This window comes from Setaria viridis, chromosome 3, assembly GCF_005286985.2.
Source record: "Setaria viridis chromosome 3, Setaria_viridis_v4.0, whole genome shotgun sequence".
NCBI lineage: Eukaryota > Viridiplantae > Streptophyta > Magnoliopsida > Poales > Poaceae > Setaria > Setaria viridis.
The window spans coordinates 20,332,931-20,356,385 of NC_048265.2; the positions used below are offsets into that span (position 1 = coordinate 20,332,931).

The following is a 23,455-nucleotide window of genomic DNA, read 5'->3' on the forward strand; positions in this document are numbered from 1 at the left end:
AACCAATGTCTTCAGGAGGGGTTGGTGTGGGTAACTCTTGCATTACTCGGTGCATGCTGTAGCAATCAATCGCTGAGTGTTTGCTGTTTGGATGCCATGGGCATTGTTTCTTGAGTAGCCCGGTGAAGGAGGGCCCGTTATTGCGTTTGTGTGACCCTTTCTTGCTTGAGTTGGACATAGCCGCGACAGTGTTGTCAGGTTTGCGCTTGCGGTTCTGATTACCCGAGTAGTTGTTTCGAGTATCATTGTTGCGGTTTCTGTCTTGTTCATGATTATTGTTATTGTTGTCGCGACCACAGTTGCGATGGGAGTCGAATCTCTCACGCTCTTTGTCTTCTTCATCTGCCCATTGTTGCACCATGATTTTGAGATCTTTGACAGTGGCTGGACGACGTCTGCCAAAGTCTTGGTATGTTTGACGATCATAGAGGCCATTTTGAAAGCACTCAATGACGTCCCCTTTAGAAATGTCGACTATTGTAGCCTTCTTTTCAAAGAAACGACTTAGGTAGTCGCGAAGTGTCTCGCTTTCTTTCTGTTTGACTTGGCTCAGGTCAATTTTGTTGCCTGGGCGAGACATGGAGCCCGCGTAATTATTAGTGAAAGCCTTCGTCAAGTCTTTCCAGGAATCGATTCACTTGGGATTGAGTGACTCGAGCCATGTTAGTGACGCGGGTTCCATGCATATGGGGAAGTGAATGACATTTGTATCATCATTACCCCCAGCTGCTTGAACTGCTAGTGAGTAGCATCGTAGCCATTGGACTGGATCTTGCTTGCCATCGTACTTGGTGATCCCCATCGGCTTGAACTTCTTAGGTAGTTTAGTCTTCATTACCCGTGTGGTGAAGGCGGGGAAGTGATCATAGTCATTGGCTTCGCGCTCATGTTCGCGACGATGGTTGTTATTGATTACTTCTCTTAGGTCACTGAAGATTGAGGCTTCGTGATCAGCTCTGCGGTGGCGAGAGCTCTTTGCTGAATTAGTATAGCTAGCCTCTCCTACATCCCTGTTTTGCCTTGGGCCTCGTGTCCATCTCTACTTTGCCTTCGGCTATGTTGTCTTGGCTGGTTGACTACTTCAAGACTGTTTCTTGGAGCCTCGTGATTGCCACCATGGACTGCAACGTCTCTGTTGCCATCTTGGTGGGCTGAGTTGCGAGGAATAGATGGGATCGGTGATTCCTTGTCAAAAAGTTTGTAGGCTTGTTTTGCGAGTTGTGCTATTAACTCGTTGTCCCTTTCCGCAAGTTGTGCTGTTAACTCGTTGTCTCTGTCGTGAGGTATGAGAGTTGATATGAGATTGATTGAGGCAATTGCTGTGAGTGGAGTGTTGTGCTCTCGAGCTTGCACTGCGTCAAATGATCTTTCGAGGTTCACGATAGGAATGTTCGTAGCTAGTAGTCGGCGACGATCTGCTCGGGCAGCATTGCATGCTCTTCTTTGATTTCTTTGTTCAGAGGTTTCATCTTGCAAGGTGTTAGCTGATGATTCATCTTGTGAGACATCGTCGAGTTATCCAACCCGTCGGGGAGTTTTTTGGTGGTTGGCACCAGTGTCATTGTTTGGTGACGTGATGACGAAGATTTATTTGTCCGGGTAGTAGCTTCAAGAGCTTGATGTTGCAATCTCCGTAGTGCTTCCTTCTGCATGGGTTGAAGTAAGCGGGATACCCTCTTGATACGGGAGGTTGTCTATGTGAGCGACAAGGCGCGACTCGTAATCTTAGGCAAGGAACGGTGGCTTCATCTGAGGCCAATAAACGAATCTACCTTGCGGAGTTGAAGTAATTACCAAGCCTTAAGCTGGGCCTGATAAAGGGATCTCTTGGACAGAGTCCGAGTCGTAGTCGCAGTCCTTGACTGACCCAAGTTCGATTTGGACTCGAGTGAGGAGTTCTTGGTGGACCGCGGCTGCATTGCGGAGTCCAAGCAGGAATCGACTTCGATTTGAAGTCGACTTGCGGGATGACTTGGACGTCAGCCTGTGCGGGCTAGTCCGAGTCGAGGTCGAGTTCAAGCCGTAGTCGAACTTAATGTTGTTGACGTTGAAATTTTAGATTTTCTCGACGAAATTCTCTGCTTCTTGATGAAGAAAGTTTTCATCGAGACGCTTCTTTTCTTGGTTGTGGATGATGCGGCATTGAAAGGATTCAGCGCCGTCCGCAATGTAAGGCCAGGAACCGAAGACGAAGGTTGTGCCTGCCTCAAAAGTGAACGCAGGCTTGATGATGACTGATGCCATCAATCTCGTGCGGAGAAACTCAGCGACTTCCCCTACCTGGCACGCCAGCTGTCGGTGTTTTGGACCGGCAACCCGCCTAGGGAGTACCCAAGGTGGTCTTTTGTGCGGTGGGTGTCGTCGAGAATCAAGGAGTTGATAGTGACGCAAGGAACACGATTTAGGTAGGTTCGGGCCGCTAGATCGCGTAATACCCTATGTCCCATGTGTTGGTTGTATTGATCTTGTTCTTCGTTGTTTGGAGGGGGTCCTTGCCCGCCCTTTTATAGTCGAGGGAGCAGGGTTACAGGGTGGATTGTGTATGAGTCCTAGTCAAGTACGTTTACAGAGTCCTACTCTAACTCGGTAGAGTAGTTTCCTTTTGACCCGACTAGTCTTCGGGGAGTCCATGAAGCCTACGTACCCTGCAGAGTAGTCTTCATGTTCGAGTAGGTTCTTGGTATGTTCCCTTGAGTGGGTCCGTACAAGTCTTCTGGTGGGCCTGGGGGTGCCTAGCCGACAGCTAGGGTTTGGGACCCCGCCGCCGCTTTCTATCTGGCGAGACCAAGCGAGGTGAAGAGATTTGGAGGTCAAGCGAAGTTCCTCCGTAAGGTACACCCATCAACCACAGACTTGAGGTCTTTTGTTGAAGCATTCAAATCTAGGAAGATGGAGAGGAGATTTCAGCAGTCCCATGACGGTAGAGATGGTAGAGATTTGGGGCGTGATAGTAGAGGTATGAATCGAGAAGGAAGAGGGGAAGAAGAGTACCGTGGTGCTCGAGAGCAATGGTTGGGAGAGATGAGAGAGGCAGTTTTGGTGGACTTGAATCAAGAAGAGAAAGTTTCAAGGCTCCAATGAAGGAGCAACGCGGATTCTGGGATGAACTTGGGGAGACATATAGGAAAGGTTAAGCTAGCATCAAACACCAAGGGGAACCTGGAGAAGGGAGAGATGTGAGACAGGTGACTAAGGGAGACCTGCGATAAAAGCTTAACTACGAACAAGAAGAACGCAAGAGAATGGCGACATAGAACCCTCAGTAGAATCATTTTCTGCCATGCAGACTTTACAAGAAGAGAAGAGATGAATAGATATCCACGAAGATTAGGTAAAGATGTAACCAATGATAGCCAAGCAGCAAGTATGACGTGCTACAACTATCATCAGGTTGGTCACCATAAGTCCCAATGTCCAAATCCTTCCTTCTGCTATGCCTGCAAACAATCTGGTCACATAGATACAAAGTGTCCTAGTACCAAAACCAATAAGGGTATGAAGTTGTGTGGTTTTGGGATGCCTGGCCAATTTTTCTGTAGCCTAATTGTCCCTGAGGAGCAGGTAGAGATTGATAATGCAATTAGAGCTATTGTCATAATGCTGGAGGGTAGAGGTAAGAAATTCAGAATCAGTACTGAACTGAAGTATCTAGCAGATGCAGATTGGGACTGGCAGGTAAAGAGACTAACCTCCAACACCTTTCTAGTCACAGTCCCATCCATGGCAGTGCTGAACCTCTTGCGAAATATAGGGAGAATCAGGTTCACATGTCTTGATATGGTTGCAACTGTTGAGGAGACCAAAATGGACCCTGATTCCTTTGCTACCTTAGAAACTATTTGGGTGAAAGCAGTTGGAATACCCAAGGTGGCTAGGAAAGAATCTTATGTAATGGAGCTGGCCTACCTAGTTAGAGACCCATAGGAGGTTCACATAGAGTCACTGAATTGGAAAGAGGTAAGGGTGAAAGTATCCTGTAAAGACCTGACACATATTAACGGTACTTCTGAAGTGTACATCAATAAGCAAGGGCATAGGATCACCTGATCTATGGTGGGCAAAGGACCAATCAAACCAACCCGAGGACCTGATGATAAGATGGACGATGATGGTGATATCACAGATGAGGAAGAACCGACTCACAAGACAGCTACGGATCCTGATGGAGTCAATCTTAAAATCAGGAGCTCCCCAACCCAGAAGGATTCAGAACCATCTAACACAACAAAGGAGGTGGGTCAAACCAAAGGAAAACAACTGACCTTGGTTCAGGAGGAGGCAGACAATGTGGAAGCCGGTAGACAGCATAGTGAGGTGCTAGTAGGAGGAGGAAATATGGAAAGAGAGATACAACTGCCAAAGGAAACTGTGGCGGAACCGCCCATTTTAAACTGGCTTAAGTGCACCTAATCGCTATCAGAACAGCAATTATCCGAAACACACTTAAAACAGTGTAAGTCCGGTAGTCTGTCGAGTGTCTCTAGGACTCCTCGAAACATCCACGACGTGATCCATAGCCATACATCAGGATCACTTCCACGATGGGACCCCACGTGTGGCCTGATCTCCATGTGAGTTTCAGGCTATGCCCCTGCCATTCTCCAGCACGTCAAGTACGGGTACGAAATATTCCCGATCAGAGAGCCAACTAACCTACTGGGCTTTACTGGTCCCATACCCAGTAAGCAACCAGGTAAAAATCCCTTAATCAAAGGTTAACACAACGATCGGGCCTTAACCAAATTAACTTAGCAGACAGAACTACCATTTCTAGCTTATGTCTGCATTTCCAATTTCCAGGCTATTTTCCTTGACTAATATGTATGACCAAATTTACTTTAGAGCTAAGCAACCAAGTGGCTAGAAGTATCTAAGCATTGCTAAGCATAGGATAGTTACTAATTAGTGAACAAGTGGCAAAGATGTCCTCTAAATAAGGTAGGATCATGCACAAGAGTAGGTTTCAATCAACTCCTAGACTTAATGCATTCATAAAGAAAATAACCAATAACTAATAACTGGACACATGAAATAATAACTCCAAAATAGATAGGCATAGATGCACCGGGGCTTGCCTTGATCCACAAAAAGGTTAGCATCTTCCAACGATCCTGCTTCGCAAGGGATCAACTCAACAATCTCCTCAAACTCTGAAGGTTCTTCAGATAACTCCAAGAATTCCACTTCTAGAGCTTCAGTGTCTACGATTTAGTACATGCAGGAGTTAGAGATGCAAACTTTTAAACACATGACTATACAACTTTCCTTCATGATAAAGTTGCAAGCCAACAAGTGACCAACCCATCTTCATGATAAAGTTGCAAGCCAACACTAAACTACCCATAAAGATTAACCCAAAATTTTTTTAATTTCTTTACTAACCTACCTTAAGCCCTTTTCTTTTATTTTAGAAAAGCAGTATAAATAGTTTCTAATCTCAAAACTTAATTCCTATGATTTAATAATAATTTGTGAATAAGAAAATATTATTCAAAATTTTATGCATTTAATAAAGGTTTAGCATTTATCTAAATACCTTAATCAAAAGGCATTAAATAAATACCTAAAATTTTATTACCTTTCCTTGGGTTTAAGAATTTTAATGCATAAAGGAAAATAAAACAATCCTAATAAAATTGGTTTTACTATTTTTGGACATTTTTAGAATTTCTAATGAACTAAACAGTGATAAACGATTTTAAGCTATTATTTGTTAAAAGGAAAACTTATGATTATCCAAACCCCCCTAAGAAACTCTTCTCACGCACCCTCGCTCTACCCCTCTCTCACTGCTTCGCGGGCCCGGTCAGCACACAGTACCCCTGGCCTTGACCGTGGGTACCGGCGCGGGTACGCGCCTCAACTCGCCGGCGGCGAGGTCTCCGGCGACGGTGACTTGCTGGCTCGACTCGCCTCGACGACGCACACACCGGTGGTGACGCTGAGGTGGCTCGACCGAAGTCGATGGCGAACAGCGGCGGAACGGGCGGCGCTAGGGTTCTTCCGGCGGGCGGCTCAACGGCAGCAACTCCACGACAACAAGCTTGCGCAGCAGCTTCGCCTCGACCTTGGACACACGAAGCTCACCCAAATCAGGGCGTTCCATGGCCAGGGTATAAAGCTCCACTATGGCGGCCATGGCGGCGACGGACACACACGGCGGCGACGGCGTTCCAGCCAACCTGGCCATGCTTTAAGTCAACGAGCGGCCTCAACACCATCCTTGGCTCACGAGAAGCTCACTTGAGCCCTTACCTAGTGACCCCAGCCCCAGTAACCAAGACCTGCACGGTGGCGGTTCTTACCAGAACGAAGTAGCAGCCGGGCTTAAGGAAGACGACGATGACGGAGTGCTACGGTGGAGGGAGTGGAGTGGTGGCTTGCTGAGCATGTATAGGAGCTTCAAGCGGAGCTTTGAGTGGGCGAAATCGAGGAGAGGAGCGCCAGAGCGGTGGTTTCGGCCGGCGGCGGTGCTACTCGATTGGCTCAGCTTGCGACGGTGAAAAATAGCAGGGTGAAACGGAGGAGGGCGAGAGCAGTAGAAGTATGAGTTTTTACTGCTCCTATGACAACCACGTCGGTGAGCTCCAGGGTGCGTGGATACGGATGTGGCTTGCGAGTTGCGCTGGCCGGCATGCACAGGTGGCCGGCGGTGGCACGGCTCTGTGCCTGGACTCGACCTCTGTTATTAACACATGCGCACACTCAAATTCTTCAAAGTTCAGAGGCTTAAAACTCCAATATCCCCAATGTGACTCGTGAAGATCCTTTAAGCAAACTCGTAGTGCAAACCAAGCACTTCAATTGATAGATTGGCCTTAAACCAAAACAACTAATCTGAGACCCTGAATCTGAAGCTCCAAGATTCGGGCTGAAACGACCATTTAACTGAATCAGACAATTTAGTTTTGTCAGACATAAGAACAGGGCCATTTGCCCAATTTTAGGCTCAATTAAAATAGCTTAAACTTGATCCATAGCATCCATCATTTATCCTTCTTTGTTCTACAACTAACCAAGGTTCCATTTTGCACCTGAGCCCATATATCTTCTACAATGGATTTCTCAGAAATTTGCACCAAAAATGGTAAAGTCACTCTACTTTCAGACTTAAGCAAAAATTGCACCAGCAGCAATTCTAGTCTGTTACTTGCTCACCTTAAGCTTCAATTTATATTGACTCCTTTACCTTCCTTGGCCAACAAAACATTCCAAACTCCCTTTAGCAAAGGTAGAGGAAATCTAAAGTTCTACCTTTCATAGATTTACAATTTTGACTGAATCTCACTCCTTTCTTGTGAAAAGCATCTATAAATTTTTTCTAAATATGGAACTTAAACTTAAACTAAACCTCCTCCTTTTGAAACCTTATTACATCTCCTTCAAATTCCCAGCCAATCAAGGGGAATTTCTTTCTGAACCTGGCTATTGTTTTGCCTCATTTTAACAGCTAAGGCTTCGACAGCTTACCTTCAGATCGACTTTGTGGCTGGAATTCAATAGAGGCTTGATGAGGACCCTTAAACAAAGTTGTAGGAAATTTTAGTGACTCCCTTTGCTACACTTGAAGTTCCTGCTGATTTCGACCCTAAGGGTTCAAAAAAAATTTTCCCAACCCAACTGTTACAGGATTGCCAATTTTCTAAACTAAAAGTTCAAAAGGTGGTTACTCTATTTTCTGCACTCAAACTCTCAAAACACCCTTTATAGAAGTTGTAGAGGACCTATTCCTCTACATTTTTCTTATTCACCCGAAAAGTCAAATCCTCCTTTTTTCCCCTCCAATTTTAGCCCTGAAGCTGGCTACCTTTGTTTTGCCCTTTACTGAACTGGACTTGCATTAGTTAGCTGTTCTTCTAAACAGAACAGTAGCACTTGCTCCAAATTAATCTTGAATTTCCACTTGACACTTCAGATGCCAACCATTTCATGCCAAACTTAGAGATCATGTTAAGCTTGATATAAAAGTTCCATTTTGTCCATAAAACCAAAGGTCCATATAGGATTTCTTCAAAATCTCTTGAATCAAAATTCGTTCCTTTTAGTATTGTTTTTCATAGGCAATCATTCCTATTTTCAAGAGCATCCTTCATTTTGATTTTTGGACAATTTAAGGTCCATTTGCTTCTCAAATGGTCTCTTGAAGTTCCAATTGTCCATAAAGTCCAAATCCACGCACTTGTCATCTTTTTTTAAATTTGAATCTCAATTTGACGTTTTTGTCAACATTTGACTTAAAGTTGACTTTTGCCAATAAACTCTCTTAGCACCCAAATTTTGTTCTCAACCTCAAAATAACCATTCTTAAACCATTTTAACACCTGGTTGTTACAGAAACCACCCTGGAGGCCCCCGAGATGGAGAAGACATCCGTATCTGAAATTAGCAAAAATCTTGCAAATGAGGTGGGGACAAAACTTGATGACACCATAATTACCTCAGACAAAGAGAAGTGCGTAGGTGAAGTAGAGATATGAAAGAAAGATATGAACTCCAAGCATAGGTCTGGGAGGAAAGGCGGAGATGAAATTTCTGCGTAGGAGAATCCTACCCAAGCAAAAAGATGCCTAGAAGTTGGACGTTCGTACCTCCCGCCGGAAGCCACAAGATTTAGTTCAAGGAAGCCCAAACATGGTGTACCAGCACTGAAGATGGCGGAACAACTGCAGATGAAGAAGAACCTTGAAGTACCAGGTAACCCCATGAAACACACCCCATCCTCTTTACAAGATATTGAATCTCCTGAACTCCTTACTGTTGTGGAAAATTGTGGTTTAGTGCTAGGTTGTGACACTAGTTCTAGGGATTTAAATGTTTCTTTGATAAAGGCTAAAGAACTTGCACAAACAGCTTTGAGTAAGGCAACGAAGAAGTTCAAAATCAAAGAGGTAGAGCAGGCTGAGAAGATGAGAGAGAACACCACAGACCTTGCACATGAGAAGAGTGTTGATGATCAAACGGTAGAGGTAGCACCGCACAAGACAACACATCCTCCCACCTTTTGAGGGGGAGGAGGACAAACAAGAAGAGTTGGTTTTATCAAAGAGGATTCTTTTTGGAATATTAGAGGCCTAGGGAAAGTAGTGAGGAGAAGACAACTAGTAGAGTTATGCCAACAACACAACTTTGACTTTATATGTCTACAGGAAACTATCAAAGAGTCAAACACTTCAAGAGAACTGAACAACTTTAGTAGAGGTTTTGAGTTTCACTGGTTCTAGGCGCCTCCTAGAGGGCACTCCGGGGGATTGCTCATTGATGTCTGGAAGGAAACAGTAGAGGTTCTTCAGGAAGTGGCGAGTTCTTTCAAAGTGTAACGGTGAAGATGAAAGATGATAACTTTAAATGGGAATTGGTTAACGTATATGACCCAGTACAAGATGAGAGAAAAGACTACTTCTTGCAGGAAATTCAAAGCAAAATTCAAAACTGCCAATTTCCAATACTGATTGGAGGCGATTTTAACATGGTCAGGAGAGTGGAGGATAAGTCGACGGGGAATGTGAATGTTAGGTTCATGAATGCTTTCAACGGTTTGATCTTGGATACTGAGATGAGGGAGCTTCATAGAAGCGGTAGCAGATACACATGGTCAAATATGCAAACCACCCCTATACAGAACGTGTTGGACATGATTTTTGTGACCAACCCTTGGGAGGACAGATACAATCTGGTGAAAGTGCAAGTGATAACCAGGATTGGGTCGGATCATAATCCATTGTTCCTAAACATAAGCAGTGAGCAGGTGCCACACCCCAGATATTTGAAGTTTTACCCCAGTTGGCTTAAACAATCTGGCTTCAGGAATTGGGTGATAGAGAGTTGCCCCGACAAATACAAACATAAAGTGCTTGACCATTGGCATATAGTTTCGAGGAAGTTGAGGAGTGCTATGAAAGGGTGGGGGATGAACTATGAGAGTGAGCGAAAGAAATAGGAACATAATATGTTGAGAGAGATTCGATGGATTGACGAGCAAGCTGAATAAAAGGTGCTAACTAGCCAAGAGTGGGAGCTTAGATATAACTTGGAGAGAGAGCTCCTAGACATATACGCAACTGAAGAGCTATATTGGTAGAAAAGAGGAGGGGAACGATGGCTCCTGGAAAGAGACAACAACACTGCATATTTGCATAAATGTGCTAATGGAAGAAGAAGAAAAACAACAATCAATCCTTAGAAAATGGAGAAGAGATAATCACAGATATGAGAGAGCTGAGAGAGCATGTCACTGAATACTATAAGAAACTCTTTGGACATGAAGAGGTAGCTGATATACACTTGGCGGGAGATATGTGGTTAGCAGACAAACAGGTGTCTGCAGAGGATAATTAGGAACTAACCAAGAGTTTCACCTTAGAAGAACTTGATCAAGCGATGAAAGAAATAAAAAAACAGCACGACCTTGGGTCCGGATGGATTCTTTGTAGAGTTCTTTAAGGAATTTTGTGCTTTGATTTGGGAAGACATCAAGGGAATGTTAGATGATATGTGGGAAGGTACCCTGGACCTGTGGCGCCTAAACTATGGAGTGATTATCCTAATACCGAAACTGAAATTACCAAACAACATTAAACAATTTAGACCTATCTGCCTTTTGAATGTCATCTACAAAATCATTACAAAGGTCCTAACCAAAAGACTCACAAAAATTGCTCCCAAGATCATCAGCAGAAATCAAACTGCCTTCATCCCAGGACGAAATATTCTAGATGGAGTGGAGATCCTTCAAGAAGTTCTGCATGAGCTGAAAACTAGACAAGAAGAGGGGTTATCCTTAAACTAGACTTTGAGAAAGGGTATGATAGAGTTAGTTGGCAATTTCTGAAAAAGGTGCTGATCAGGAAAGGTTTCTCACCACAGTGGACTAACTGGATTATGCAGGTGGTCAGAGGGGGGAGAGTGGCAATTGACATTAACGGTGAAAGAGGAGAATTCTTTAGGAGCTATAAAGGCCTGAGGCAGGAGATCCACTATCTCCTTTACTTTTCAACCTTGTGGGAGATGCTTTGTCAGTGATGTTGAGCTCAGCACGTAGAGCTGGAGATGTCCAGGGGCTGGTGCCGCACAGAGAGAATTCCCTATTTGACACCAGAAAAATGACCCGTTCTTTTCTTAGCCCTCAAAAAATTTTCGTTCCCTATTTGAGACCGAGTTCAACTTTCATTCCTTATACCACATTCTGTTGGATTTTCCATCCGTGAACCGTTAAGTGCCCTGTGAAAAGACGATTTTGCCCCTGTGGGCCCCACCACCCTTCTCCCTCCTCTCCTCTCCTTCTTCCTCTGCTCCACACCGGCCTGCCGGCTGTCGTGCCCCCGTGGGAGGCCGAACCCCGTCGGCCACCGGGCCCCTTGGGAGGCCGCGCGCCACCGTGGGAGGCCGCTCGCCGCCGACCGCCGTGCTCCTCTTCGCAACTGCTCCTGCTGTCGTTCCTACTCTCCGGTGCAGCGGCGACGGGGACGACAATGCGGGCGCCGGCGGGGTCAAGGTTTGGGTCCTCGTGCTCCTCTTCGCACTGCTTCTGCTGTCGTTCCTACCCTTCGCGGTGCGGCGCGGCGGCCCGACGCCCTGGGCTGGAGGCAGCAACGGCAGAGGAAGAGGAGGGGAAGGCGGGGGCCAAGGGTACCACCGAGGCGGGATCAGCTTCAAAAGCGGCTGGGACATCGTCAACCTCTACCTCGTGCTCTTCGCCATCCTCGACGGCCTCCTCGGCTGCGACGGCGGTGGCAACAGGAAGTCCTCCTCCGGCGCGGCTTCGGCGGTGGCGGCGGCCAAGGGCAACCAGCAGGATGTGTCTCTCGCGCAGCCCGCGGGGGACGTCACGGCGGCGAGGAGGGACTCGGGGGACTAGGGGGAGGGACTCGGCCTGTTCTTGCCCCGCACCAACAACCATGCGCACACGGCGGGGATCCGATGGATGAAGAGTAGCCGGCGGCACGCGGCCTCCCATGGGGGGCGCGGCCTCCCAAGGGTCCTGGCGGCCGACGGGGCTCGACCTCCCACGGGGGCACGACAGCCGGCAGGCCGGTGTGGAGTAGAGGGAGAAGGAGAGGAGAGGAGGGAGAAGGGCGGTGGGGCCCATAGGGGTAAAATTATCTTTTCACGGGGCATTTAACGGTTCATGGATGGAAAATCCAACAGTGTCATATAAGGAATGAAAGTTGAACTCGGTATTAAATAGGGACCAAAATTTTCTGAGGGCCAAGAAAGGAACGGGTCATTTTCCTGGTGTCAAATAGGGAATTCTCTCTTTTATTAGTTGCATTGGACATGGCACGGCAAAATGCTAAAGCAACATATTGCACTTTGGTTAGGTAGGATTATAAGAATATGATCAGTAGTTTTGTACATATATGATAAGTTCAATTGCGATACATTTTAGTATAAATGGAAGAAAATAATGTCCCAGAATAGAGAAGAAAATCTTCCTACCGAGCAAAATATTTACATTTGGCCAAGATACTCAATGAGAGAGTTGAAATTGATTTTCTATTAGAAGAGTAATTTTTTAAAATTTAAATGTGTAAAAAACTCAAACATCTTCATAAGTTTTTTCTAAAAAAATCTAGACATATTTTGGGATAAGAGGAATTCTCCCACAAGAAAATAAGCAGGGCTCGCGAAAACAAGCTCTCCAAACATCCAATAAATCTATTATAAAGAGGTTTCATAAATTTTATATAAATTCATATAAACCACGTCATCAATGACAAGAAATTTCTGTCTTAAAACTGCTTCGACCAGTTAAGGGAAAAATAAACAAAATTGAAAGTTGAGGTACCCACGCTAAGGTCAGTCTCAATGCACAATTTTATAGGGATAAAACTTCTCTCTCGTTTCATAAAATTATATCATTTCTCTCCACATAAAAATCTTGCTAAATCAGCAAAATTGCTAATATGATATAGAAATTAATACTGATGAAACTCCCGTTGAGACTAACCTAAAAAATCCTAGGGTTGAGGGATAAAAAAAATAGGTAAATCGATGAGTTATTCCTTTTTAACTTTTGCATCTCCAAACAGTTCAGTTTGTCTACCATCTGTTTGGCTGGCACAAACTTTGCTTAAATTACGAAAGGAAAAGAAAAAGAAAAGTCTCGAGAATTCAGATCGACGTGGGATTCCGCACCGTAAAACCACTTGCAACGCCAGGTTGAGGACGAGCCGCAGAGCAGAGACGCGCAGCGAAGCAGCAGCGGCGACAAAGCCCTCCGTCGGTCGCGTCCGCCGCCGCCGCCGCCGCTCGCGGCCCGCCGCTGCCGATCGGACCCCGTCGAGCCGAGTCGGTAAACCCTTCCCAAATCTCCAACCGTGTCACCTGTCTGATCCACATCCGGACCCGATCTGAGAGTCCCCGCGCCTCCGCAGCGCTCTCCCCCGATCCGGGCGGCCGCGGCGCCGGCATGGCGCGGTTCGAGGTCAACGGCAAGTCGGTGCAGGGCGTGGACCTACTGCGGCGGCGGTACTGGGCGTCGCGCCTCGACTTCTGGCCCTTCCTCGCGCTTTACGCGCTCTGGTTGCTGCTCGCCGTCCCTGCGCTCGACTTCACTGACGCGCTCATCGTCCTCGCCGCGCTCTCCACCGCCCACATCCTCGCCTTCCTCTTCACCGCCTGGTCCGTCGACTTCCGGGCCTTCGTCGGGTACTCCAAGGCGAGTTGTCTCACATGCTCCCAAACCCATCTAGCCAGCATTATCCGTATCTGTTTGGGCGCTTTAGATTTTAGGTATGAACGACTTAGCTTGGTGATGGTGCAGGTCAATGATATCCATGCGGCTAATGCGTGCAAGGTGACTCCTGCAAAGTTCTCTGGGTCCAAGGAGATTGTGCCCCTGCACATTCAGAAAAATGTGAGTGCAACGTTGCTTAGAGCTGGTGGTGGCTGAGAACTTCTGTTACTAAGCTTGTTGATTGGGTGTCTGTTCAGGTGGCCTCGTCTTCAGCTGCAGGAGAGACAGAGGAGATTTACTTTGACTTCCGGAAGCAGAGGTTCATCTTTTCGGCGGAGAAAGATAACTTTTTAAAACTCCGGTACCCAACGAAGGAGCCGATTGGCAATTATGCCAAGGGCACTGGTTTTGGAACTGAGGCCAAGATTAACACTGCTGTGGACAAGTGGGGTAGAAACATGTAAGATGCATCTTTGCTCCCTATTTCATACTGGGCTTTCAGTAGTTTAGCTAGAGAGCTTTTAACTGGTAGTTGCATAATCGATGATCACATATACCAAACATGAGAAACACAAGTGTAGTTTAAGATGGTAGGGGACTCTAGTTTAATGTTTTAAACGTGTGCAATTGGAGATAAAATTTGCTCCATCCAGCACTACACCTTAAGGAAATTCACAACTCAAACTTATGGGGAATCCATCATGAGCATGGAGGAATATTGCTGACCTGCAATGCACATTCATATCTCATATCATCCGAAGTAGATAGACTTGAACCAATTGTGGACTAGCTTTAAATGAGTAGCTGAAGGGATTTGTGCATACATGGATATGCCAACATAACTTGTTACTATATTGAATTGTATCATACTTCATCCAATCACAAGTACTTGTCTTTTTGCACAAACTTACCATCAAACATTTGAATATTTTGGCTATTAATATTCCTAGTATTTAGATTGGAATCTTGAAATCATCTGTGTAATGGAAAGGGCACTGACAATGTTACAATCTTATTGGATTTTATAAATAAGTACAATATATTCTAATTTAGTGGTCAATGTATTTTGGAGACCGTGCTATTGCCAAAATGGCATGTATTTGTGATTCTGGACACCAGAGGGAGTATTATATGGTAATATCTGCAACATGTAACTGTTTTAAGTCCATATTATAAGGAATGGAATGCAAAGGATCTATGCTGCAGAGATGATCTCTTAGTAGAACCAAAGTGAGAACATGCTAGGTGTCTAGGGAATTTTAATTATGGACTGTGGACGTGGGCGCTTCTGATTATGTATGTATCAAACAACCAATATACTAGTGACATTTGCATCAAATTGAACATAATAGGTTTGCAAATATGGAAGCTTTTACAATACATTCATCTGTTTAACAGCAATGGCTAACAATATTTATTTTTCCTTTCTAGATTTGAGTATCCGCAGCCCACATTTCAGAAATTAATGAAGGAGCAAATCATGGAACCATTTTTTGTTTTCCAGGTTACTTTCTTGTATCTCTATACTTATTATTTTACCCACTTATATATCTTTGATGACATTGAGCTTCTTTATACAGGTTTTCTGCATTGCTCTTTGGTGCCTGGATGCGTATTGGTACTACAGTTTGTTTACACTTTTCATGCTTTTCCTGTTTGAGTCTACTATGGCAAAGAATAGACTGAAGACATTGACTGAGCTAAGACGTGTGAAAGTTGATAATCAGATTGTGTTGACCTATAGATGTGGAAAGTATGGCTCCTTCATTTGATTGAATGCTTATCTGTTTCAGCATATATATACCATCCTAATTGTGAGTTCTTTCTTCAGATGGGTTAAAATCCCTGGAACTGAACTACTACCTGGAGATATTGTGTCAATAGGCCGCTCAACTAGTGGTGAAGATAGATCTGTACCAGCAGATATGCTATTGTTAGCTGGGTCTGCAATAGTAAATGAAGCTATTCTTACAGGAGAATCTACTCCACAGTGGAAGGTTTTCTTTCGTTTTCCCTTGGATGTAGTTAATTAGAAAAATCTCGTTTCGTCTTGGATAATTTGCACTTTCAACTCTAATTTTTAAAATTCCAATGTGGATGTGGTTCTAGTTTGTGAAGAGTCATTTACTGGACTATTACAGTATGCCTTTCTTGTGTTGCACATTCTGTTTAAATACTTTACAACAGTCAACAAGTTTGCTTGCATATTAAACCAAAAAATCAATGCTTTACATGTAACTCATAAAATTGTCAACCAAGTTACTGGAGAGCATCTGTTCCAAGGATATAAGTACACTGGATTCAGCAATAAAATTTAGAACTCAAATTTTTAAAAAAGTGTTACTTGATGAAGAAGATATATGTTAGTTTCTAAGCAATATTTTTATGTTGCCCTTACTGCCCACCTTAGGAGGAGACTACATATGGATTGTCACAAAGCTACCACAATGGTTGGGATATCATCAGAATGGCTGGAATTACCTGGTGTTTTTAGTGTTAGAACAAAGCCATTTTTAAATTCAATTGATTTTGCTATCTGTAGTTAATAGTTCAGTCATTCTGGCTAGAAACGGATGAAATTAACAATGTGCTTCAAAATACATTTTCTTTGTTATTTCCAAAACTCTATTGTCTAACTTCCCTGCTCCTATTCTTGTGCCTTAACTATATAATATAGGCTCTGATCATACATCTACTGATAGGTTTCAATTGCTGGCCGTGGTCCTGAGGAAATGCTATCTATAAAGCGGGATAAGAACCATATCCTATTTGGTGGCACTAAGATATTGCAACACACTGCAGATAAGGTAGATACTTCTCCTATGCCAGCTATCTGTGCCCAATAGATTTCTACCATTTCTGACATTTTTTTACTTTGTACAGAGTGTAAATCTTCGAGCACCTGATGGTGGCTGCGTAGCCTTTGTATTGAGAACTGGATTTGAGACTAGCCAAGGGAAATTGATGAGGACTATCTTATTTTCAACTGAGAGGGTAACATCCTTTTCTTCAGTAATGAAATTAACTTGTATGAAGGCATGAAATTCTGACACTCACATTTAATGACATAACAGGTTACTGCAAACAACAAGGAAAGTGGCTTGTTTATACTCTTTTTGCTCTTCTTTGCAATTATCGCGTCTGGTTACGTGCTTATGAAGGTGAAACCAGAAACCACTATCTATACAGTGAATCATTGTTTTTATCCTACCATTCATTGCCTCTTCTTGTCTTATATTAAACTATCGTTTTATCTTGTGTATAGGGACTGGAGGACCCGACAAGGAGCAGATACAAACTTTTATTGAGTTGTTCGTTGATTATTACTTCTGTGATACCCCCTGAACTGCCAATGGAGCTCTCCATAGCAGTCAACACATCTTTAATTGCATTAGCTCGGCGTGGTATTTTCTGCACAGAGCCATTCAGAATACCATTTGCTGGGAAGGTTAGTAAGGAAACCTTACCAAGTCACTGTTTCTTCTTTCTTTACAAGCTTTTAAGAGTTCTCTTTGATCAGGTTGACATATGCTGCTTCGACAAGACGGGGACTCTGACATCAGATGATATGGTAAGTTATGTGCTTAGTTTATTTCCTTATTTAAGCCAATATGAGGGGGGGTTCGAAAGCTGACCAACCCTATTTTTCAGGAGTTCCAAGGTATTGTTACTTTGGAAGGTGATGATGAGCTAATATCTGATGCAAATAAGCTGCCCCTCCGAACACAAGAAGTGCTTTCCAGTTGCCATGCGTTGGTATTTGTTGACAACAAACTGGTATGGTGCAATTAGCTCATAACTTACTGCTTACATGAAGGTGTGAAGTATAATCTAGTAACCATGAAAGTATATTCCTTTTTGATTGATGGTATCTTGCACCTTAATAAAGGTTGGCGATCCCCTTGAAAAGGCTGCTATAAAGGGCATAGACTGGATCTACACATCTGATGAGAAGGCCATGTCTAAAAAGTAAGCTGTCATATGCATGAATATGTGTGCAAGTGAGCTTATGATTGAGTGAACCTGATGTTCATGGATTTCAATGTCATTGTTTTATCACCAAGAAAGAATATCTTGGGCGGTTATTACTCCTTTCCTTGCTCCACTGCAAGCATTAGATATTACATTTATGTGTTAATTCGTGTTCTCTTTGTTGCAGGCCAGGTGGTCAACCTGTACAGATTGTGCACAGGTTCCATTTTGCTTCTCACTTGAAGAGAATGTCTGTTGTCGTCCGTATTCAGGATAAGTTTTATGCTTTCATTAAGGTAAAGAATTCTGAGATCCAATCAAATTTGTCTCAAGGTGTGACATGAATTGTTAACAACTTGTTAATATAGGCTTCCTATTTGGGATGTTTCCGAACCTGTATCTTTTTGCCTTGATGTAAATGTGATCATAATTGTAACATAATAATAATATATGGTATTCTCTATTGTTCCAAGCCACCTGTATCTTGGAGAAAAGAGAACCAAAATGATCTTCATAGGGTTTTGATACATTGAATATTACCGTTGGAGGTTAAGACATCTTTATTCCATATCGTTTGAATGGAAAAGGGTGGAAATCTTCATCAGGACACTCCCTAAGGATTATCCACCTGATCTGTTTAGAGTTCAAAGCTGAGTTCACCTTGGTCACCCACAGTTCGAAGCAGTCTTTGAAAAGGCTTATGTCAAATTGACTGTATTCTCTATTAGAGTAACTATGTTTTATATATACTTTTATTTATTTGCTTGTGTAGAAACTCCAATGGGACCCCCCCTCTTATTTCAACTAACTAAAGGAAATCATTCTCTAGAATTTAACCAAAACTAAAAGTTGTTTTGGCATAGGCACCTGAGTGAACTAGTGATACAACCAATGCTCCATTTAAAACTACTGTTGAATCACTCTACGTTAGAATAGCTGTGCTGTCATTCAATAGTTCTGAGCAGTACCTTTCTTTTAACAGGGAAAATATTGTAGCTGGCAAAAATGTAAAATCACAATATTTCTTGAGTTTTATAATTCAGAAATCAACCATGATATGAATTAATTTTTAGTTGGCCCATAAGAACTAGTCAGTCATTTTTTCTGTGGTTGAGGATGCTATGAGATTACTGTCAATACCTTTTTCCATATCTTGATTGATTTGGTCTTCTTTTTTCTAGATATCTATGTGTCTTATACTTTGTGATCTTCAGGGTGCACCAGAGACCATCCAAGAGAGATTAGTTGATTTACCTGCTGCCTATGTGGAGACATACAAGAAATACACGCGGCAGGGTTCTCGAGTCTTGGCTCTTGCATATAAACTGCTTCCTGAGATGCCTGTAAGTTTCTGTTTTATCATGTCATTTGCCTGTAGCCATTCCCTACTGTTCTATTATTATTTTGTCAGTGTACTTCCATAAATTTCCTGGGCGAGAACAAAGCAAAAAACTTATTGATTAATTGATGCAAAGGGATCGTCCAAATTTCAACTTTCCCAGCGTTGTGCTTTTGTGATAATCCAATGATGCTCCACTTGCGCGCAGCTTGTGGCTAGATGAGAAGCAATTATTACTTACTGGAAATTGGAGCCCTATGTTTTTCTATTAATAACTTTGATAATGCTGATTGGCTAGTTGAAAAGGTAGCTGTTAAAATAATTGTCGCTGTGCAAAATGGGATATACATTAATAGGAAATACATCATCATCCGATTTCAAAATTATCCTATTTTATGCATTTGATATGTTTGACTCTTGTACAAGATATCCGTCACATTGAGCTAATTTATTCTCGAAAGGCCAGATAATGGTACATTTCGAAATAAAATACATTTCCCAAGGTTTGTGGTTCACTGGCTTGGGCTCCAGAAGATAGATTTCACAAAGCATATTTCATTGACTGCTTGCCTTAAGTGACTTTAAATTGAGTTTATCCCCTGTACGTACCTTGGGACTTTATGGCTATTTGCATCCGTTCATATTCTTTTGTCTTTCTATGAGATGCTAACTGATTAAATATTACCTGAAATTACTCTCAAACAGAGTTTATTATCTGCCTGCGTTTAACTTATTAACCTTTGAATTTTACAGCTATTTTTCTATGAAAAGTGTATCCGGTTAGAGTGACCTCTTGGTGTTTGAATAACAGGTTAGTGAAGCTAGAAATCTGGAAAGGGATCAAGTAGAGAGCGACCTAACATTTGCGGGTTTTGCGGTATGAACTTTTCCCTCTTATGCATAATTTTTTATTTTGAAATTCTCTGTTACTAAAGTTAGTTGACATGTTTTTCTTATGTGGCTGTGTTGGGTTGGACTCAGGTCTTCAATTGCCCTATAAGGAGCGACTCTGGTTCTGTCTTACAAGAACTGGGACAATCTTCCCATGACTTGGTATATCCTCCTATTTATCCTGTAACCATTTATGATAATAAATTTCACTGTACTGGAAGTTTGATTTCATGCCAGTAATGTGATACATATATACAAAGTAGTGCCCAAGGGTTGCAAACATACTGTACTCATAGCAGCAACCTGTGAAGAATTGTAAATGACAATTTTCTGTTTTATATGATTAATGTACTTACTGGCTCCCTGATGTTATTAGGTCATGATCACTGGAGACCAAGCGTTGACTGCCTGCCATGTTGCTAGCCAAGTACATATATCTTCCAAACCTGTTTTGATCTTGACACGGATAAAGACTGGTGGTTTTGAGTGGGTTTCGCCAGATGAAACTGATAGAGCTCCTTACAGGTAACTGTTAATATGCAGTCTTTAGCATTATGGTTCTTTACTGGTTCTTTTCTATTGAGTTCTTACCTCATTTCTTTCCTGCAAATCTTTACCCTGTTCCAGTGCAAGTCTTCAACAGATATTATATTGCTTGCTTTATTACCCACTATGCCACAAGCATTGTGGCTTGGAAACTAGTTTTTTAGAAAGATGATAATTGTGTCCATTTGTCCAATAAAATGATTATTCTTCAACTTTTCCTCAAGTTGCAAGTAAATAGTTTTTTTTGTGTTAATATCTCCGAAATATTGTTGATATATTAAGTCTGTTGTTTATGATCTCAACTGGTGTTGTAACTACATACAGTCATGGTTTTCTTGTGTCCTGTTTGATGTCCTGTATAATGTTTTGTAGTGCTGCGGAGGTCGCAGTGTTATCAGAATCACACGACCTTTGCATTAATGGGGACTGCTTTGAAATGCTACAAAGTACTGAGGCTGTTCTCCAGGTTATTCCTTATGTGAAGGTATGTGTGCACAGTTTACCTCCTCTGTACAGAATATGAAGGCTTTCATTTTCGTGCTCAGCGGTTCTTTTAATTGTCGTTCTTTTAGGTTTTTGCACGGGTTGCTCCAGAACAGAAAGAACTTGTACTGACTACATTCAAAAGTGTTGGGAGGATGACACTGATGTGTGGAGATGGAACCAATGATGTTGGTGCACTGAAGCAGGTGATTACCTGTCTTGTATCCCACTTAGTTTTGTTCAATTTACATAGAAAAAAATACTTTTAATTTCTCTGACTTGATTTGACACAACAACATATTTTGGTTGTTACCCATGCCAAATTGTGTAGAGACTTTTCAGTTTTCACTACAATTTTTTCCTTCCATTTATTTTTCTCGTTTTTATTGAGATGGCATCATGGTAATACTTGCCACCTGATTATGTAATATTAGTATATTACCTCCGGTCGGAAAAAAAGAGTCATGTTTGACAGGATGGTTGAACTGGTGATAAGCAAAATCCCTAGGTCGGAACAACATGTATTTCCGGCTGGAGGGAGTAGAATGTAACTGAATGTTCTTTACACATTTTATTAAGAGGTGGCTTATATATATTATAGCTTATGCTGGAAGGATGGCAGCACTTATGGAAGAAATTTGAGCCAGTAATATTTATGTGAGTGGCAGAGGTCCATGTTACTTGAATACTAATATGCAGATTGACCGATATTACCCTGGTGTTTTGTTCTTTTCTTATTGTTGGATACTGTGATAACTAAAATGCGGTAATAGTGAACTTGGGGGCAACTGTATCTTCTACATGATTTTGTTAGGCCTTTTATTTTTCTAGTGGCGCTTTGAATTTGTTTACTGGAAAGCAGCACTCCTTTTATCCACCTTATGAGATTATTTGATGGAAATCTGTTATTTTTTCTCATTCCTTTCATGATATTCTTTCAGGCACATGTTGGTATAGCTCTTTTGAATGCTGAACCAGTTCAGAAAGCCGACTCAAAATCCAAAGCTGAAAGTAAATCTGGGAAGTTGAAAAAACAGAAGGCTGCTAATGAAGCATCATCACAAGTGACTCCAGCAACTAACAGTCCCGCTAAAGCATCGAGCAGCCGCCCCTTGACTGCTGCTGAGAGGCAGCGAGAAAAGCTGCAGAAGATGTTGGATGAAATGAATGATGAAAGTGATGGCCGTTCGGCACCAATTGTGAAGCTTGGGGATGCTTCTATGGCTTCACCTTTCACAGCAAAGCATGCCTCTGTTGCTCCCACTCTTGACATCATCCGCCAGGGGAGAAGCACCCTAGTCACCACACTTCAAATGTTCAAGATTCTTGGACTCAACTGCCTTGCAACAGCATACGTTCTCAGTGTCATGTACCTGGATGGTGTCAAACTCGGCGATGTTCAGGCTACAATAAGTGGTGTTTTCACTGCAGCCTTCTTCCTCTTCATCTCCCATGCTCGGCCACTTCAAACGCTGTCCGCAGAGCGGCCTCACCCTAACATATTCTGTGCATATGTGTTGCTCTCCATTCTTGGCCAGTTTGCCATGCACATACTCTTCCTGATCACAGCCGTCAATGAAGCATCCAAGCACATGCCGGAGGAATGCATTGAGCCTGACTCGGACTTCCATCCAAACCTTGTGAACACAGTTTCATATATGGTGAACATGATGATCCAGGTGGCAACCTTTGCTGTAAACTACATGGGCCATCCATTCAACCAGAGCATCTCCGAGAACAAGCCCTTCAAGTATGCTTTGTACGGAGCGGTTGCTTTCTTCACAGTTATCACGTCGGATATGTTCAGGGATCTGAATGACTACATGAAACTGGAACCCTTGCCAGAAGGAATGAGGGGCAAACTGATGCTGTGGGCAATGCTTATGTTCTGCGGTTGCTACGGATGGGAGCGGCTTCTACGATGGGCGTTCCCAGGGAAGATGCCAGCATGGGAGAAGCGTCAGAAACAGGCAGTTGCAAACCTGGAGAAAAAGCACGACTAGAGTTTTCTCTTCCTTATTGGTTCTCTGCACAATTCATTCTTTATCCTTTACCCCTAAATGGCCATTTCTTACCAGGCACCAATCTTGTCACTAGTGACTAGTCAACTGATCATATTTTGGCATAGCTGCAATCTAATCTGTAGCTTAGGGGAATTTTGAGTGTGTAGGCCCTAAAGATAGGAGGATACAGGGTCAGCACTTTACATACTTGTCAGGATCAGAAATTTCAGGTACTATATATGTGTATGCAAATATTAGATGGCATGAATATTGGTTGATGTACAATGCAAAATACAGATAACATGTGTTAGGCTTTTACTGTTAAAGCGCTGATATTACTAGCCCATTTGAGGCACATCGCAGTATCGATTGTCCCAAACTTGTATGCAAGATCTCTTTCATGGGCACAAGAAAGTTTCCTTTGTGAAGATCTGTTTTGAAGGCAAGTGCCAGCAGACAGCACGGTAGTGGATTGATTGGTTGCAGACAGCACGGTAGTGGATTGATTGGTTGCATACTGCAGTGCGAACTCGCATAAGAGCAAGT

General features: G+C 43.0%; 1 protein-coding gene across 2 annotated transcripts; it reads left to right on the forward strand.

Moving 5' to 3' along the window:
• Window positions 1-13,136: 13,136 nt before the first annotated feature.
• LOC117848387 (probable manganese-transporting ATPase PDR2) lies at window positions 13,137-23,274 on the forward strand. Of its 2 annotated transcripts, XM_034729770.2 has the most exons (22): window positions 13,137-13,291; window positions 13,374-13,657; window positions 13,763-13,855; window positions 13,933-14,135; window positions 15,107-15,179; window positions 15,256-15,428; window positions 15,507-15,672; window positions 16,378-16,482; window positions 16,559-16,669; window positions 16,750-16,836; window positions 16,941-17,123; window positions 17,196-17,246; window positions 17,327-17,452; window positions 17,565-17,644; window positions 17,835-17,943; window positions 18,862-18,990; window positions 19,798-19,863; window positions 19,968-20,039; window positions 20,254-20,402; window positions 20,796-20,907; window positions 20,996-21,112; window positions 21,848-23,274. In XM_034729770.2, the coding sequence occupies exons 2-22, from the start codon at window positions 13,409-13,411 to the stop codon at window positions 22,907-22,909; spliced, it is 3,516 nt and encodes a 1,171-aa protein (XP_034585661.1). In that variant the 5' UTR covers window positions 13,137-13,291; window positions 13,374-13,408; the 3' UTR covers window positions 22,910-23,274. The 2 variants fall into 2 exon arrangements, with proteins under 2 accessions (XP_034585661.1, XP_034585660.1); XM_034729769.2 differs by having other exon boundaries at window positions 13,374-13,855.
• The last annotated feature ends 181 nt before the right edge of the window (window positions 23,275-23,455 follow it).